General features: G+C 46.0%; 2 protein-coding genes across 5 annotated transcripts in view; one reads left to right on the top strand and one right to left on the bottom strand.

Moving 5' to 3' along the window:
* CSNK1A1 (casein kinase 1 alpha 1) overlaps positions 1 to 9,721 on the bottom strand; it is a 36,623-nt gene extending 26,902 nt beyond the window's left edge. For 3 of the 4 annotated variants that reach the window (XM_074838880.1, XM_074838878.1, XM_074838879.1), the window contains exons 1-2: positions 9,117 to 9,721; positions 8,127 to 8,233 (exon numbers count right to left, since the gene is read on the bottom strand). In XM_074838880.1, coding sequence (XP_074694981.1) covers positions 8,127 to 8,233; positions 9,117 to 9,239 — 230 coding nt within the window. In that variant the 5' untranslated portion in view covers positions 9,240 to 9,721. The remainder of the gene's footprint in view (positions 1 to 8,126; positions 8,234 to 9,116) is intronic. The other variant, XM_074838881.1, reaches the window with a different exon arrangement.
* Positions 1 to 18,980, top strand: part of LOC141929345 (uncharacterized) — an 84,444-nt gene that overhangs the window by 38,006 nt on the left and 27,458 nt on the right. The gene's annotated exons all lie outside the window — the stretch shown is intronic.

Below are 18,980 nucleotides of genomic sequence, written 5' to 3' on the forward strand. Positions count from 1 at the left end.
TTTTTCATTTCCTTGACTAACCTTGAGACAAACAAGTGAAGTATTGATGCACATCTAACACTTAGAAGCAAATACTGTAGTCATGTCTATTCAAACTTAAAATCCTTTCCTGTTCTCAGAGCTGCATCTTTCAAAAATTGTAGGTCTACTTCAGCAACTGCATATTTTGTAAATAATGTCAATGACAAAAGAAATATTTGAGCAAATGTTTGTCAAGAGCTTGCTTTCTCTGTTAAAAAAACCCAAACAAAACATTTCCTTTGGTTATTATAATATTCTCTTCACATCCAGTGTATCTTCCTTTGAAAGGGTCAAATTGAGGTAGGTCAGCTAGCAAAGAGGTGGGTGAAGGGCTAACAGAATTCAGACACAGGCCATGAAATTACAGGCCCAGTTTCAGACTACTGTACCACTTACACAATTTTAGTAGATAACCAACAGTTTTATCCATTACATCGGCACTTGTAATTACAACAAGCTAACAAAACCAGCACGGTTACCAAAGCTGTGTGAGCTGGTCACATGATGAATAAATGAAAAGGATTCAGAAGATTCACATAAAAAAAAAAAACTTAGATTCAGATCAAGATGAACTAAATTACTGAATAACTGTACAGCTGTTAATCACTGGTAAAGAAACCCCAACTCCCATCCATTCTGAAACCATGAAGCCAATAAAGGCATTGTCACCATTAGCAAAATGGCACATCATTTTGTCTACAGCTGCTTATACACAAAACCAGAACATCAGCTTAGTGTCACAAGAAAGTGTTCCTAGTACCAGAGCAACTATAACAAGACTATTTTGTTCCAGCTTAATAAAAGGTCTCCTCAATCAAGACCTGCTTTCCCAGGTAACTTATCCTCCACTAAAGGCTTCTGTCAATTCAACCACTGACTATTCCAGTGGAGGCTGCGGCAACCTGGAATTACAAACAGAACTGCAGAAGGTCATGCTTTTCAGAGACAAAAAAATATCTCCTGGTGCCTCACTGCAAGGAAGTACAATGCTTCTGTGACAAAACCTGAATAGCTAAACTCTAACCTTTAGACTTCCAGAAGCCTTTATAGTCACATTAAAAAAAAAAAAAAAAGGCTGATTTGGACTTCTTTGATGTTACATAAAATTCTGCCACTTTCATAATTCATAGCGTGTGACCCTATGATTACTCTGTGTAGTCCTATGCAATTAGTCCCCCATCACTTGGGCTCTCAAACACCAAGTGGAAGAGTTCACATGACAAAAATGGAGATTGTCAGAAGAACTAAGGTGGATAAAAAACCTATTAAAACAAAAAATGTACCATGAACAAGCAAGCTGGAAAGAACTTACTACTAGAATTACCTGAGATCACCTTATTAGTAAGTCTGACAAGTCAGCAGGCACATAAGGGTGAATATGCAAGTCTGGAAGGTCTCATGAACACAAAGGGTTCAGACATCCTACAGAAAACCAAATGACACTGAACTGATGAACACTCTGGAACTGTATTCCATTTCTGCAAGCACTAAGTCATTTATACAAAAGTTTCTGAACTAGGCATTAGTCAGATAATGTGACTAAAGAGAAAACAGACCTCCCTATAATCATATAGCTCTAATATCAGGCATCACTGAAAAATAGTAAGTAAGCCTAACCAGTAGAAGTACAGGTATTCTACACAGAAACTGTGAAGCAATCAGTATCAATGCTTAAGGCAAGCCCTGTCACCAACATTCAGGAAAAGAAATCCAAATCAGAACAGGGACAGAAAAGAGACTTCAAGAAAGATGGGAAGGTGGTGACCTCTGTAATCATGTATTCAAACAGATCAGCAAGGCAGCTATGGCGTTATTACAGATACGCAACTTTATAGAGACAGGAGGACTGTAATAGGGAAAAGGTTATTAACAAAAAAAAAATCAAGTAAGAAATAAATAGGTGCTGACTGCCTATCGGTACAAGCATTTATCTTTAGGCACAGAAGCATTCTCTCTCTGTCCGACAACAGAATCATGAGCGCTGCTGTGCCAGCCTAGAAAGTTTTAACATTGCACCTGACTGATTCACAGAAAGAACAGCATGTTGTCCAAAACAGGTGCTGGATTTGGACCAAAGTGGTCCCTTCTGGTCCCATGTTCTAGACTTCTCAGGACAGACATCTCCTGACAAATAATGATGTTTCAGACACACTGGGAAGTATGTTCTGCCTGGAAAAATACTTTGAGTATTAACAGATACTAAAGCAACACACATAAGAGGTGAGATTGTAAGATTCATGTCTAAATTAACACATTTATATTTCTAGTTTATCTCCCCTGAAGCTGGAAAAGCACTTCTTAACTGTTAGCCAGCTAGGCGTAATATAAATGAACTTAACATAATATGGCATGACTGAAATACTAAAGTGGAATATTTAGCAGATGTCATCTAACATTAGTTGCCATGGTGAGTATGAATTAGGCCACCCAAGTACTAAATAAAGAAACAGCAATGAACACCCTACACTATGAAGTTAGATAGACTCTATAAATAAAATTCTGTATCAGTTTTTGTACAGTTAGGAGAGAAATATGAATGTGAAGTATGTCTCATCTCTAAGCAATAAGGTCATTTCATCCACCTGGTGTTATGGTGCATACATACTTTCATGTAGATGACTTGCTGTTTTGCTAGCTGTTTAATGAGGTACGTTAACACCTGGTAGGAAGTGAGGAGAACCTAAGTCAAGTTTCTTACATAAAAGTCAGAATGTTCAGTTCAGTTGAGAAGGTAAGCCATTAATCTGCAGATACAGGAAACATTGCTGAGGAAAAGTGTTTCAGTAGTACCTCTGCTAATCACCTGTTCCAAACAAGAGTAACACTGAAACTGAGTATTTCTGCAGCTGTTTCTGCAAAGGCTGAGCTAAGGCAAGGAGAAAAAAGAAAAAGAGTCAGAAAAGGACAGCTTCATTTGTTTTCAAACTGTGGTCTCTCTTGGATGCTTCTAATGAGTCCGCGAAGAGCAATTAAGACAGAAGTTTAGATTGTTACAAAACATGAAATAGATTTTGTTTAAAGACATTCATTCAGTAGGAAAATTTAAGGTATTAATGTAAAAGACTAGCTTTCAATTTTACTTTGAGCTACCACAACAAGAGGCTTCCTCTTATCTACTAGAGTGGTTCTGCCCTCCAGTATGCAGCCTTAACAATAACAGAAGGTTAAATTAATAGGAGGGTCTATTGCTAGAACCTTCCTCCTTCTCACTTGCAGACCTAGGCGAAAGTATTGGTTTTACCAATGAAAAGACAGAAAACTTTTCAGATGTTATCTGACTACTAGTTTTGGTTTGGGGTTTTTTTTGGGGGGGTGGGGTTTGTTTGTGGGTTTTATAAGTATTTTTCCAGTGCTGTTTTTGGTTTCTTTTTTGGTTTGGGGGGTTTTTCTCTGTTGTAGGAAGTTATTGGGAAAACAATTAAAGAACGTGTTTGAGAGGTGTATTTACAGATTTTTTTTTTTAAGCGCTGCTTAAAGAGATCAATTTGAAGTGCTCAAGGAAAAATCCATTGTGAGAACAACCCTAAGATTACCAAACTTGACCACATTTTTCCATTACATTACTTAGTGAAGATGAATACAGGCAGTCTTATTAATTGATTATCCAACAACATGGCAGTAAGCAACCAGAACAAAAACTGTAGATGCTTTTATAGATCTTTTTTTCCCCAGATACTTTACAATATGCTTCACTATTTATAAGATTGCATAGTGACACATGGGTGTCAATACTGAATTTCTCTACATCAAAAATTTTGCAAGAACTTACTGCATTGAAAAATTCAGAAATGTAAGGATTTACTTGGTCAGTTTGCAAAAGAATGTTGAAAAAAGTCACCAAGTCAATAGCTTTTGGTTTTTAAACTTACAAATGACTGAACTTAAATATCACCTTGATTAGCTTCACATGCTGTACAGTATCTCTTCGGCCTTGCCCACACAACAATACATGCAATATCTGTTTCACATTCACTAGGCTCTCTTCCTGCTCTTAAGTGCAACACTTCTAATACATCACCAATAGCCACAGCTGGTTCCAGCATAGCTGTTTTGCTTTTGAAACTGATAACGAAAACAAGTTATACCATGACATTGTCAGGAGAAAAATCTGAAGCCCACTTTTCCTTCAAAAGTACATCTGAAAGAGTACCTAAAGGTAATCTTCATCAAGGATAGGAACAATAGTTGATAAACGACATAAATGGTGAAAGTCAAGAGTGGCTGTCACTGATAATTCAAACAATCACTTCTGTCAAGAGCACTTTAATGGAGTTACACTATGAACAAAACATACAAAAATCACCACTCTGCTGCACTCCTCCAAGCCAGAACCAAGAATTTAGGACTAAAGGTAGATAGTCCAAACTAATAGGATCAGTGCCCAGTTAACAAGATTACAGCTAAAAATGCTTTGCCACTGAAAAAGCGAGGAAAAAAGAAAAAGACAGCTGATGGCTGAGAACAATGAGAATAAGCCCAGCAGAATACTGCCGACTTTGCATTGTGTCCTAAAGGCAGATCAGATTGTTAAAACGCTAAGCTTGGTTCAAGAGCTTTTTGTGAAAAATGAAGGTAATAATTAAGCAAAATTTGTACATCAAGAACAATCCACAGCTTAAGAATCGGTAGAGCATTTATGTCAGGTTTTGTGAAACTCCGGATACAAGTTCAAAAACTTTGCTACTCTTCCAGGAAACAATAAGCTGCAAAGTCAAAGATTTGCTAGTCTAAACGGGTTTAGAATATTCAGAGAATAAAGACATTCCAATCTCAATTTTTGCTATTTTATGTGCAAACAATGCGTTTTGTTACAGTGGGAGTAACCAAGGCCCCTTGTTCACCCTCCATGACAAGTGAAGGCTCACAGTCGATCCCACAGAAGCAGCATCAAAAAACTTTTAACTCCAAAACTGAAATTTTACTCATTAGCTTTCTTGTAATCATCTAAAAAGGTCATCAAGTCAACCTTAAAGGCTACAATTACCTAGAACCAAGCAATTTTTAAGTGACACTCCAGATACGCTCTTATTACCAAGTCTGCAACCACATCTAAAGGGCAGAATTCAGTTTTAAGAACAGATGTTCAAAATGAATGAGCAATCCATACTTCACCTATCATTTCAGCCTAGTGAGTCAAAGAACCACAGTAGACCACTTTAGTAAGGCAAAGCCACATAATGCAACTTCTACTAAGTTGATCTTGGCCACTGCATTACTTCAGTAGATGAAAAATAAGAGAACAAGTCCTTCATTCTTAAATAAGGAATACAAGATTATGTGCCTCTGTTTCCCAGATGTGTAGCACTGAGATAAAAAAGCTGCTGAGCCCAGTTTATACAGCATGGCAATGGGAAAAGCTTAGAATAATTCCTTAATTTTCTATCAAATGCTCTGTTTGTGCTGTTGTTTAAAGGTGTCACATTACAGAAATTTTAACAAATGTATTGAAAGATTTTCCTTCAACTTGATTCATCCTTCTAAATATACTCAGCCAAGAACAGCTTATTCCGACTTGACAGCATACCATTATAAAACAATGGCAGAACATGTATTATCAATTACACATGCAAAGTGACCTAAGTACAAAGTCATACATTCTCCCAGCTTAGTTGCTGCCAAAAACGCATGTCAGAAAAGCTTGAATTGTCTGAAACAATATACAGTTATTTCACATCGGTCTTACTCTTTGTAATCTCCCATTCAAAGGCATATCCTTGTTAAGCACCTTAGCGATACATCTCATTTGGTAGGCCAACTCCTCCCCCTTAGATCCAGAGTACCATGGATTCTACTTCTACTAAACACATCATATTTTAACATTCGTCACGAGAACTGTGCTGGGTACCCTGCTCAACTTCCTCTTTAAAAAGAGAAACATAAAAATACTATTTTGGATTTCTTCAAGCGTCACCAGATGTCATACAACAAGACAACAACTAGTAACAGAATCCTAGGCAAAGAACCAGTCAAGCAGCATCTGGTACATACAAACAGATTTAAAATTAATGCTGCTTCTGAAGACAAAAAAGGTATTTTCAAAAATTCTGAAAGACCATTTTCTAGAAAAATATTACAAATATTAATGCTGTGAGAACCTGGAAGTGAAAACTTTTAAGACTCACTGACATCAAATAGATCACACACCTTCAGCACAATAAGTCTGTAAATAAATTTGAGTTGTTTTGAGTATTGCCTCAGTTGTCTGTTCTTATTCAGGTTCTTGTAAGCTTGGGTGGGGGGAAGGGCAAGGGAGGAGTTGTGTGTTAAAGAGAGGTTGTAGCTCCCCTGTGGTGGTGAGACTTCTAAACCACAGTCACTGGTTTTACAGAAAACAAAGTCAGATACAAGAACATCAAATACAAAAGAAAGAAAACTTAATGACTACTGTAATTGAAGCTAGAAGCAAGTTTCTCAACATGCAAGACTACTCCCAGTAGCTCAGCCTTAAATAAAACACTCTCACAAGGCATTTTAACCAAACCCAAGAACTTAAGCAGTAGTTCGCTCCTGTTACATGGAAAAGTTGAAAGATTTGCAACTTGGGCCTCACTACAGCACCAAGCGTTCGTTTACTTTTTTAAAAAAAATAGTTTAAGAATGCCTGCTTTTCCAGTTTTGCAATGAAATACCTGATACCCACTTGCTTTGGCTGTTTTCCCAGTTATCCCTGTTTTAGCATGTAACTACACTGTGATAGCTTTCCCAAATGCCATTTCTATTCTTTCAGTTGTGAAATAAAGGCACCCATTTGAAGAAAGGAAGGAAATTGTAGTCTAAAATAAAGACTAAATCTGTTTTCACATAAGCAACTCCATTTAAGCTGCAAATATTCTGCTGAATTCAGGTGTGTTTATTCTATCCCTGCAAAAGGCTGTAGTGAATGAGGACAGATGGTCAAGACAACTCTGCTATACAGCTCCAGCTTACATTCAGGACTACAGCCAGTTGTGTTTAGGGGGGGAAGAGGGAGGAGGGGAGCTATTAACCTCAGAAACGCAGATTTGGTTTAGGTTTTGCTAAAATTAATACATGATTTAGAATATGGCATCATTATGATCTTACAATAGACCCTACAGGCCACTATTGATACAGGTGCACATACAACAAAGTCAGGAAAGGGTTAACAGATTAAATGGCATCCACAGTTTGATCCAATATCTAAATTGAAATAATTTCTGCAGCTCAGGGAACACAATTCCTTTATGTCATAGTGCAAACATAAGAAATACTAACTTTGAAAACAATTATTAAGTTTTAAAAAAGAACAACTTCTTGTACAAAGTTCTTCTGGAGAAAAGAAGTTTCATGTAATCTATTCTGAAGCATAAATTCAGTAGTTGGGAACTAACCCAGTACAACACCTCAATAATCTCAAGAGAAATAACTCCTCCTAGAGTCTGCTGCACCAGTGATTTTCTTCCAGATCAGTAAATTATTAAACACTATTTAAAGTTTCAAACAGAATATGGAACAAGGAAGCTGCATAACAAGCAACTGTGAGGGATTAATCTTGGCACTTTAACTATATGGAAATCCTAGTGACGCATCTGTTGCAGGCAACAGAAAGGGGCTGCCATTTCATTCCTGGTTGAGGTTCTCTGCAGTCTCAAGCCTTGCAGCACATAACTATGAAAGGAAAAAATACATGCCTAAGCACGTCCCTTGTCCCAACACGAGAAGGGGGAGGGTTAATCACGTCCATCCGCCATTTTCTGAGCGGAGGAGGAAGACATGTTGGAACAAAAAAAAAAAAAAAAAGAAAGCAACAAAAGAAAGCAGCCATTTCCAGTACCGGCTTCAAACTCTCAACCTCATCAAGAACACTGGCTCTCACCTAAACAGTCTCACACTTTGTTCTAATCACGACAAGAATTTCTGACAGCTCAGGAACTGCTCTAGATCTCACTTTCAAAGCACTGTATGTACGGATAAGAAAAGACAGGGGGCCGGTGGGGAGAATACCCAAGTAGTTGTAAAGCTTGGAATGGAGCATTTTCCCCACAACAGCCCAAATCCTCCCAGATAAATCTCTTAAATGGTGGTGTCCTGCCTCACACTAACATTAAAGAAAAGTCACTGTACTGGCATACATGAATGATTCCTACCGTATATGTGGGATGCCAACTCCTCCCTGCAGAATCTTGTATAGTTTGCTTTCATACAGCAGCTGGGGATGTCTAGCCTTCTGAGACTCCAACTTTACAGCAACTTCCTACAGTGAGAAGGAACAAGGAGTCAGAGCAGAGTGTCCACCAAGCACAGCCTTGCCACTGAGGTTTAAGGAGCACAGTACTTCAATATCCCCCACACACCCCTGCTGCAAATGCTTTGAGGTATAATTTTTTTTTAAGCTCTCGGTGCTCAACGTCCTGCATTTTGTTGCATCTTCAAATAATATCCATATCGTGATGATTTGTACAATAAATATCCATCCCAGGTCATGAAATTGAGCTGGAGATGTAAAGTCTTCAGATCCATATAAGTGAGGAAGAACATACGTGGGTGTTTCTTCTTTACAGCTCAGAGCCGTGAGGGGGAGGAGGAAAAAGAAAAAAACAAGGAAAAAAAAAACAGCTTAAGAAACAGGGGATCTTCTTTGTTTCTATTACTGTTGATGAAAATGAGATAAAGTATTCCCCAGCTGAGAGAGAGGAGATAGATGATTGGCAGGAGAGGGACGACTTTGGCTGCTCATAAAAGACAAAGTATGTTTTCCCACAATGGTGGTCTCCTCTCTCTAACGCTCACAAGCGAGCTATGCAACTGCTGGGTGGGAGAAACCACGACCGCGCGGCTCCGCCGTCGGAAGAGGCAGGCCACCCCACCAGCGATGAAGGCCCTCAGACGGGGGAAGCCCCTCAACCCCGGGGTACACACCTTCAACTCCCCCACCCCGCGGAGAGCGGCTCTGCCACCCTGGCGAGACGGGGCCGGCCGGTGCCTCGCAGGCAGCGATAGCGGGGACAAGGGAGGGGGCAAAACCAGGCTTCAAGTCGGCCTCGGAAAGGTTATCGTTGGTCTCCGGTTCCCCTCGAGGTGCGGAAGGGACCGCGCCGACGGGCTCAAGGAGGTGAGGGAGTGCGAGCCGCCCTTACCTCCCCGTTGGTGATGTTGATCGCCAAATAGATGTCCCCGAAGGAGCCCGACCCGATCTTCCGCACCAGCTTGTATTTGCCTCCGACAATGAACTCGGCCTTGGAGCCGCTGCTACTCGCCATGGCGAGGGGCGGCTGAGGGGCCCTCCCGGCGCTGAGAGACTCGGGGGAAGAAAGAGGGTTCTACCGCCGCCCCAGAGAAGGGGAAAGGGGCAGGGGAGGGAAGAGGGGAAGGGAGGGGGGAGGGGGGGGGGGGGACACGCAGAACAAGGGAGGTTGGTCCCCGCTGCTCAGCTCCAGCCGGGCCCCTCCAGCGGGCGCCCCCCTCCGCGGCTCTGTCCCGCTCCCCGGCCAGGCGGCGCCCGGCTCTCGGCGCCCTCCAGAAAGACAAGAGGCAGCCACCGAGGTGCTGTGAGGATAGGGAAGGGGAGAGGGGGGGGAAAGGGGAAGGGAAACGAGAAGCCCGTTGGCTCCGCCGGGTCCCGGCTGCCGCCGGCCCCTCACTCGGCCGCCGCCGCCATCTTGTCTCTCAACCGCTGCTATCGCGGACACAAAATGCCCCCAGCCTGCAGCCGCCGCTTCTTCACCGCGCGGAGCACGCTGGGAACGGGGCGGGGCAGCCAGCGCGCATGCGCCGGGGAAAGGCCGCCTGCTTCCTGCAGCGCGCCTGCGCGCGGGTCTGCGCGGGCGGGAGGAGGGCGGGGCGAGGCCGTGCCGTGTCCTCTGCGCATGCGCACTCACCGCCCGACCGCACAGCCAATGACCGGCGTCGCTCTTCACCCCGGCTCAGGACCAGCGGCTCGTCACGTGGCAGCTGCGCGCATGCGCACCACTCGAAACCGAGCCCGGGCGGAAGAGGAAGGAGAGACGCATACGTGCCCTTACCCTCTTCTTAAAGGGACAGGCGTCCCAGCCCCCCGCCTCGCAGGCCTCGCTTGGGCCTGCCGCGGGCGCTGCCCTAGTTGGGGCTGAGAGCAGGGGAGCGTCGAAACCGCGAGGCTCCTGCTGAGTCTCCTGGGTGTCTGCAGTGCCCCCCCACCCCTGTGTCCCTCAGGCAGTGGGGACACAGCCGGACATTTGCCCTCGCTTGGCCGTGGGGAACAGGAGGTGAGGCGGGGTCAGAGTCACCACCATGACGCACACTTCACGCCTCTTTTATGTGGGTTGTGACTGGGCTGCTGGCGCTGTTTCAAGGTTCTTATCAAATCCCAAAGCCCAATCTGCATGTACGTTAATGGTCTGGGTTTGTATATAAATGAATCCACAACAACCTGTCTCCTGTCCTTCTGCGGCGCCAAGGCCCTGTGGTATCCGCAGCCCAGCGGGTTGTAGGGTTGAGCTGAGGGACCAGTGGCGCCTTCCCCGCTCCTGTGCACACACAACATCTGCTTCATTACCCTTCCCTGCTCAGCCTGCCGCATCTGATTTATCGCTCCAACCTTCAGCCTCGGCCTGCTCAGATTGCAGTGCACAGCACTGCAGACCCTGGACAGGCCGCAGGCATTTCTGCCAGGAGTTTTTCAATCCAGGTGAGGATTCAGGAAGAGCCTGAGGAGGTTGTGGCCCCCTCACAAGGACAACACCATGGGCAGAGCCACCTGTCATGGCCACATCTCAGCCTTCACATGGCCAGTGCATTCGGCTCCTCTCTTTCCCCAGATTGCTTTGACCCAGCAGCTCGTGCTCCAGGAGCTGTTTCTTGCTGTCTGTCAAAACCAAGATCTCCTTCATTGCCCCCTCGCTTGGCGCTGTGAGTTTTTCCTTTGCAGGAACACAAAACTGTGAATTCCCAGTGACTCATCATCACTCCCTGTCAGAGTGGCGTCTTCTGCTGTGCAAGCCTACATTTGGGAAATGATTCAGTCTGCAGGAGAAAGCAAGCTCTTACAGTAATGTAGCTCATGTATGTAGAAAGAAAGCCTACTATGGTGTCTGCTTTCAAGGGGGGCAGTCAGAAAAACTGCTTTCCAGCTTGCCTGGTGCACCCAAAACTATGAGAACTATAAAAAAGTTTGATTTTAAGACTGGTCTATGTACATATTTTTTTGAATAGCTAACTATTTTGGAGAAAAGTGAGATTAAGAGGTCCAGGTTAGGACACTGCTATATTTGTAGGAAGTTGTTCATGCAAAGGTGGAGGAGTTCTCTTAACAGAACAGCATCCACACGGTGATAGAGGCTTTTATTGCATTCACCATGTTGCTTTCTAGCTTGGTAAAGACAGTGTGGTACAAACACTTTCTGTCTGCACAAGTGCAAAAAAGTCCTGGCTTGTGTCCATCTGGCTGTTGGGCAGCAAGTGAAGTCTGATTTGCTTGTGTTTCTTCCTGTGGTGGACTCAGTCAGCTCCAGGGTGATTCCATAGTGAGAGACCAGGAGGAATGGAGAGGGAAGACTGGCAGCCAGCAATGCCCTGAACTGCACATATGAGCTCCAAGTTCCTCTTGTGTTTCAGGCAGCTTTAGATCCAAGGTTTTACTACAGGTCTCTCCGTGTCTCTAATAAAAATAAAATGTGAAAGATCCAAAATCAGCTTGGACTGTGCCAGATGCACCATAATGAATATGATGCTCTGAGAGCAAGCTAGCCTCCAACTCATTCCCACCTCGGTTCTGTCAAGGAGCATTTGCGCAAGCAAGAATATCTGCACTCTTGTCACTCAAAGGGAATGTGGATCTTGTGCGGAGGAGCTCAGATACATCGCACACTAGTTAAGGGGGCTGGAGTTTCAAGGGCAAATGAGGTATCTTTAAACATCACACTCATTTCTAAATGCAGAGCCCCTGTGTCCTCAGTTGCCCTCACATTGCTGTTAATGGTGATTTGCAGACATCTTAGGACTGATGTGCACTTAGCGGCCTTTGGGGTTTAGTTGTTTTTAATGGTTGCTCTGGATGGGATTTGAGCAGTTTGGAGGCGTTTGGCTTGAGTCACGTATCCTCGGAGGAGCTGGAAAAACAGGTCTGCAGCTCCTGGCCAGTAAATAGACCATGCATGGGTATGCAGGAGAGCAGGATCTCCTGGGCTATGCAATGCTGCCACCTCCTGCCTGCCGGGGGACATCTCTGTGTCCGGGGGACACTGCCGGTGCCTTGGGCCAGGGGAATATCACACGGGACAGGGACTGGCCGAGCCGAGCCCGGTGCAAACGCACCCAGACACACATCTTCCCCAAAATGTCAGCAGTCTAGTTGGGTGTTGTGCAAAAAGATAACCATCAATCAGCTTTTGGTATTTTTTGTCTTTGTTATTTTTAACACGCATTCACTAATGGGTCCTGGAGGAGGGGTGGGAATGGGGGGATTCAAAGGAGGATCAGTCTACACGATGCAGGACAGGCTGGAGGATAGCAGAGAGATGGCAGAAGTCAGCCAGTATAAACCAGGCTAAAACCAGGACACAGAAGAGAAGAAAGACCCACCAGCACAGCTGCAGCTCCGTCACCCCTGGCCAGGAACAGTGAGGATACCTGTGAACACCCTCCTGCACTGGGACCAGGAGTGTGGGGAAAACCTCCACCGTATCTCCAGCTCTGGCTGCTCCATGAAGGAAGAGCTGGAGAGCCTCATGCGCCAGCATCCCACCGTGTGCCATGTCAAGGTGACCTCAACCTGTTTCCCATTTCCTCACTCCCATGGTTGCAGACCACATCTGGTTTTGGGCTCAGAACACCATGTTGGAACCTGCCTTTCAGATTTACATCTCAGCCACTCCGGGGCTCTGTTTACGTCTCCACAGTAGCAAGGAGAGCTTTGTTCAGTTTCAGAGAAAAGGGAAGGTGCATGTGTATTTCTGGGTACGCAAAATTTAACCCAGTGAACAAACAGCACTATTCAGAGCATGTGGTTGGAGAGGACTCATAACCTGATGGCTCCTAGATGTCCAGAAGATCTGGAGGTGGGTCTTACTTGGCGTGTTGTTCCCTCCTGTGTCAGGATGAAGCCCACCTGTGCAAGAGCTTTTGCTGTTTTTTATTTTGGCCAATGGATCTGTTCTGTCTTCCTGCCACAGTGCACGAAAATTCCCCTCCTAGCCCCTTGCAGAAAACCCCATCCTGTGGCACGTGTTTGGGGTTTGCCTTGCTGAGCAGTGAAGATACCAACAGTCTGAAAGCAGCCCTGGCCTTGTAAAAGTCCTACCACAGCCTCTGCCTTGGGATTTGTGCCCTGAGTCTTTAGGAAAATGCAGAAGTCAGTGAAGACAAACATGAACAATACCAAGATCTGTACAAACATAAAGCCCATGGAGATACTGACTGAATTTAAAATTATATCAAATAAAAGCACTGAAAATGTAAGTTGGGAGGGAATTTTAGGCTGTGGTTTCACAGCAGCTGGCCTGATCTAAGGACTCACTGCTGCTTATACAGGGTAGTCTCACTTCTGCATCCTTCTCTCCTCCAACTCACTCTGCTCCCAGTGCCCAGCTCTGGTGGCTCGTCAGACCCTCTGTGGTCAGTTCAGCTCTCCAAGCCCACAGAAAATTGTCCGAATGGTTCCTCTTGATGTTTACTCTAGATTAATGTTCTGCCAGACTAGTGACTCGAATGGCTCAAGGAGCTCCAGGGGACAGGGCAAGGGTTGTTCTCTGTTGGCAATGACATACCATCAGCCAAAACATCAGTTGGAAGCAGTCAGATGGGAAAACTGAGGAAACGTCCCCTGCTGCCTGAAAAGGTGCTCTGCAGACACCCAGGGGAGAACATGAGAATCACTGAACTCACTGCTAAAAGGGATAACACCAGCCTCAGCACTACCACCAAAGACAATGGGGTGAACTGGACAGCTAGAGCGTCTGCAATCTGTTCTTTAGCTCCTGTTCATTATTATTTTTCACATCTTTTAGGGACACTGAGATGATGAAAACATGTTTATAGCTGCATCACTTGATAAAGTGAAAGGAATAAATCCCCTCTCTTCTCTTTTCAGAAGACAGGCCAGAAGTCTTGCTGCATGACCAAGCCTCCAGCGTGACTGGCCCTCCTTGATCCCAGCATTGCTCATCTTTTGTGCCCGCTTTGCAACTGAGCATCCCCAAACCTCTTAATTTGATCCCAGCAAAGGAGAGGAGTGTTTTCAGGGTAATAACGCAACTGTTTGATGCAAAACTGATGGAGCAGCATCCTCTTTGCATACTTGTAACCATGTCAGCAAATATGAGCTGCAATGAAGTTGGAGCAGGAGGGAACAGCTCATCCTCCTGGGCAGCGGGGATATCCCGGGTTCCTGTCTAAAGGCTGCTGGGGAAGGAGGAACAGTGAAATGACAAGCTAAACAAAGTCATGACTGAAAAAGTCAGAGGGCATGCAGAGCCTCTGCTCCAGAGCAGTCAGCTCACGTTCAGGTCAAGTTATAATTTCAGAGCCTCTCCAGAGTGGAGCTGCTGTCTTCCAGGGCTTTCTTCCTGCTGCTGCGGGTAGGACATAGGAGCACCAGGGATGCATATCCTGAGTGCTTCTGCAATACAGACTGCAAAGGGCAAAGTTATGTGCCGCAGATGAGCTGAGCTGACAGATCCCATCCCCTGCCGAACAGCAGAGTCCTGCTCACTCCTGGCCAGCCGCTCCAGCAGCCCAGCCCAGCCCCGAGACAAGCTGATACACTTCTCTGGCAGGAGACAATTCCCTTGTTTTGCCAGGCTAGTTTTCTGATGGTTTAGGGAATCAAATTGTCTCATGGCAAGGTCCAACAAAGCTGGAGCTGATACAAAGGAAAAAGAAGAGTGGGATCAGCAGAAGCCCAAGATCTTAAGAAATAAAACTGCATTGTTCTGTCTTTTGACGCGTCCCTCCAGCCACCTAGCATCAGCCCCTCTCCAGAAGGGCATATTCACCCTGTGTACCCTGTGTAGCCAAGAAAAAACAAGGTCCATATCTTCAGCCTGAGGTCTGATCTACTCTCTGAAATGTTTATTGTCTCAGAGATGGAGAACCCAAGGCAGTTTTGCCTCCAGTTTTCTCTGTAAGTGGGAAAAACTCAGTTGCAGATGAACAAATCGAGACACCACCAATGAATGTATTTCACTGAGTCCTGGGCAGCCAAAGTCATCTCAGTATTTCTTCATTCTTTGTCAGGAGGGGCAAGTGAGCTTCTGACATGGCTAAGGGATTTGTGTTTTAAATTAGATCTGGGTCGCAGGTTTGTAGACACAGCAGGTTGCTTATTTGGGGACACCCGTTCTGCTCTAGCATCTCCTCACGCTCCCCCTGCTCACACCATTACACCAGCAGCGTGCCCTTCACGCAGGGGCCTTTGCCCTCTCTCCTGAGCCTCCAGGCTTTGGCTTTGTGCTGACCTTAGCTGATTCTCCATTCAGCTATTTTAACAGAGCTTACAGCGGTTGGGAAAACAGCTGGAGAGGAGCAGCTTGTGCCAGTAGGAACCAAACCAGGCTTGTGCTGGGACCCCACATGAGGTAGCTCACCTCTGGACAGTCCAAGCTCACCTCTGCGTGCCAAGGACACCTCACAGGATGGCTTTGTCACCCATCTGGCCAAACCCTGCTCCCCCACAGGTGCCTTTGGCAGAGCTCACCAGGGCATTGCAGTGGGGCAGGAGGGATCCGGTCCCTCCGCATTCTTTGGGCAATGTCCTGCCTGACACCCACCCACGCCAAGGGCATCCATGGGCACCAAAGAGGTGCTGCTGGCCACCCCTGGCAGGGCCACTTGTCCCTGCCCTCCTGCCTCGCCCTCCTCTGCGCTGGCAGGTCCAGGCACAGGGCTGCAGGGAGCCAGCCCAGGGAATTGGTCCAGGTTGAAAATAACTCTATTTTTCTGGAGCAGTCTGACACCAGCTGTATTTGCCAGGCTGGCTCTCAGTGCAAAGCTTCAATGCCAGTGCTGGCACAAGGCAAGAAGCACCATTATTTTTGGCAAGGGTGTCTGCTCTAAGTGTTCGCACATAACCCTCAGAAAGTTGTCATCCCTTGTAGTCCAGGGTTACAGCCAGCACAGGCGATGCCTTATTGCATCAGAAAAGATATAAGCAGCCGTGCCATGTCTGACCCTGAGCCTGGGATTTCGTCTCCAGCACTGCTGTGGGAGAAGGGTCTCCAGACAGACCCCACCATCCACAGCCACGACAGCGTGGATGTAGCATTGTGCCTTGCTCACCCTCCGGCAGGGAAAGGACACGGAGGGCTGTGGAGCTGGTGCATGGCTCTGGCTGGCCGGGCAGAGCCTGGAGCAGGGCTGGGACACTGGGACAAATCTCGTTCTTGCCGTGCTTGAATCTGGGTCTGGGGAGAAGGTGTCCATGAGCTAACAGAACCTTACAAGAAGCTGGAGGGGAATTCTGCAGTCAGGCACATTCTTGGCTGTTTGGAGAGAGGGGTTTTTTAGGTACTGCAGGAAAAGGGGGATTTTCAAGTAATTTAGATGATTCATAGGAAATGCCATTAGTGCACAGCTGAAGCTCTACCAATGAACTTGTTCCCTGGAAGAATCTTTCCTGAAGAGTTTCTCTAGTGAACATATAAGTGCCAAGCAGCAGTGTCACAGGCTGCTTGGATTGCCCCAGCTCTGCTGCAGAGCTCAGACTACCCACCCAGACAAAAAGGTTCAGAGACATGAGATCCCTAAAAGTTTCTTTCTCAGTGGAGCTCATCTGATTTCCTTCGGGATACCTTGTTTTACCTTGCCTTCACTCTCTGAAAAGCCATGAGATTTCCAAAAGCAGGTTCCTTCCCTAACCCAGTGCAGAGACTGTGCAGCTCCAGAAGTGTTTGTAAGGTAGATGTAGAAACTGCATCTCTTTTCCTTTGGCACAATCACTAGGGACAATTTGCTGAACGGGGTGAACCTGAGGTCTAAACTTTCCAGTGATGTCAGACTTGAAATTGCTTCGGATACTTAAGCAGATGCACTGGGAGGTGAGGTGAGAGACTCTGAAGAAGTCATGGGCAAAAAAAGATGTAAATGACAGCACAGCTGATTCACTGCATGTCAAGTGCTATGGATAAGTCTTCAGCAGCAGTTTCTTTTGAATTAATTACTCTGCTAGTGCAGAGTACTGGTATTTGGCACCTAAGGCACATTTCCGCTGTGAGACTGCTTAAATCAGTCAGGTTCAAATCACTGAGGTGAGTCTCCTCTAACGTAAAATAACTCAGCTTGTGGATGACGGCTTATACACCTGGGAGTAAATATGCCCCTTAAGTATAATTTCTTGATCCATTTTAGGGAACATGGGTTTTATACATGGCATGTGCTGTGGTTTAGGATGCCAGCAAGAATAAAAGGAACAAAAGCAGGTGGTGCAGAGTGTCTGTTGCAGCAGCAGAGCAAGAGCCTGAAGTGCAGGATGTGGCCAGCTCAGTCCTGTCTGCTCAGTGCAGGCTTTTGGCTGTACTGGGTGGACACTGCTGCTCGCCAGCTAAGCACAGTCTGTCCCAGCAGGGTCCCCATCACCCTCTTCTTGGGGCGCTCTGGATCTCTTTACACACTGGGGGAGAAATGACATGGAGCTGTGAGCAGAGGCTGTGTCCCACTGTCCCCCAGGCCCCTACGCAACAAGGATGCTCCCTCTGCCTCCCACCTCCTGAATCTTAAAACACTTAGAGGCTACCTCTGAATGAGGATCAGCACTCTGGCAGACTGCAGATGAGGGACCCAATCAAGGGCTGCTGAGTCTGATGATTTTATCACTAACAGCACATCATGCAGTGGCTTTTATCAGCACCTCCTCAGGGGTCATGGAGTTAGTCCTGTCGAGTCAGGACATTGGTGTTCCTTCCATTTTTTTTTTTAAAGCATGTTGCTTCCTTCCAAGATTGGAAAGAAAAACATGTTTGAGAGCACTCCAAACTGCCTGGAGAGCATGGCGCAGTGGAAAGGAGCCTCATCCCTCCAGGGGCTTGTTTGTAAATGTCTCTGTGATTTTTAAACATGATATTTCCTAGGCACCCACCTGATTTCTAAATCCTGGGAGAGATTCACAGGAGACTGGCTCTGACAGATGCTGAGTGCTGGACCATCTACCAGAAGTCACGCACAAGGGCATGGCACTGCAACTCCACTGTGCAAAGTATCCCAGGATTCGGACTCAGGCCAAAGCACCTGATTCCAGAAAAATTGTGGCTGGAAACCTGGGGCTCCAACCCCTTCATGAGCATGTCCTCCCAGGGGTAGGATCCACTTGTGTTGTGTCCTTTCCAACAGTCACCTGCAGGCCTGAACATCTTCTCTACTCAATGGAGCAGATTTTCATGTCATTCAAAGGCTGGTTCTTGTTGAGATAAAAAAAAAAACCATGGGCTGAGAGATGCTGTTTGATTATGCCTGAATTTTTTCTCTCCCCTCCTCCAAAGAGCATCATGAGCTCCGGTTCATTAGCGTTTGTGAAAAGCGCAGGGTGGAAAGTGCCAGATAAGGGGAAAGGCTCATCACATGTTATTGTCACCACAGTACTGGAAATATCACTAACAAATCAATCAGCCCCTTGATGTGCACGGCCCTGCTCCACATCTCCTCCAAAGCAGCAGTCACGCCATGTGGGTCCCACTTTATCATCTGAGGAGCAGAGCAAGCAGATGAAAAGGGTGCAGGCTGTCCTGCTTTGATGCTCTTGAGAGCAAGCTCTTTCAAGGGCTCCTTTTTTGATAGGCCTTTGGCTAATTTTAGCACCAGGGAAGAGCAGCTCAGCACAGCCCAGGGGAGAGGGGCCATGGTTTGCAAAAGCAGGTGTCCATGTTAGACACTCCAGCCAACACGTGGACAGCCACAGAAATGGCTCTGTGGGATCTTGCAGGCAGCCCTGAGCTTGCCATGCCCATGCTTCAAATCAGCTGGGGACACACCAGCTTCAGTCCCAGAGCTGGGTGGCAGCAAGACCCTGTGGGGACAGCTTAACCCAGGCTCTGTGA

The sequence above is a fragment of the Strix aluco genome, chromosome 13 (genome assembly GCF_031877795.1).
Source record: "Strix aluco isolate bStrAlu1 chromosome 13, bStrAlu1.hap1, whole genome shotgun sequence".
NCBI classification, from domain to species: Eukaryota; Metazoa; Chordata; class Aves; order Strigiformes; family Strigidae; genus Strix; species Strix aluco.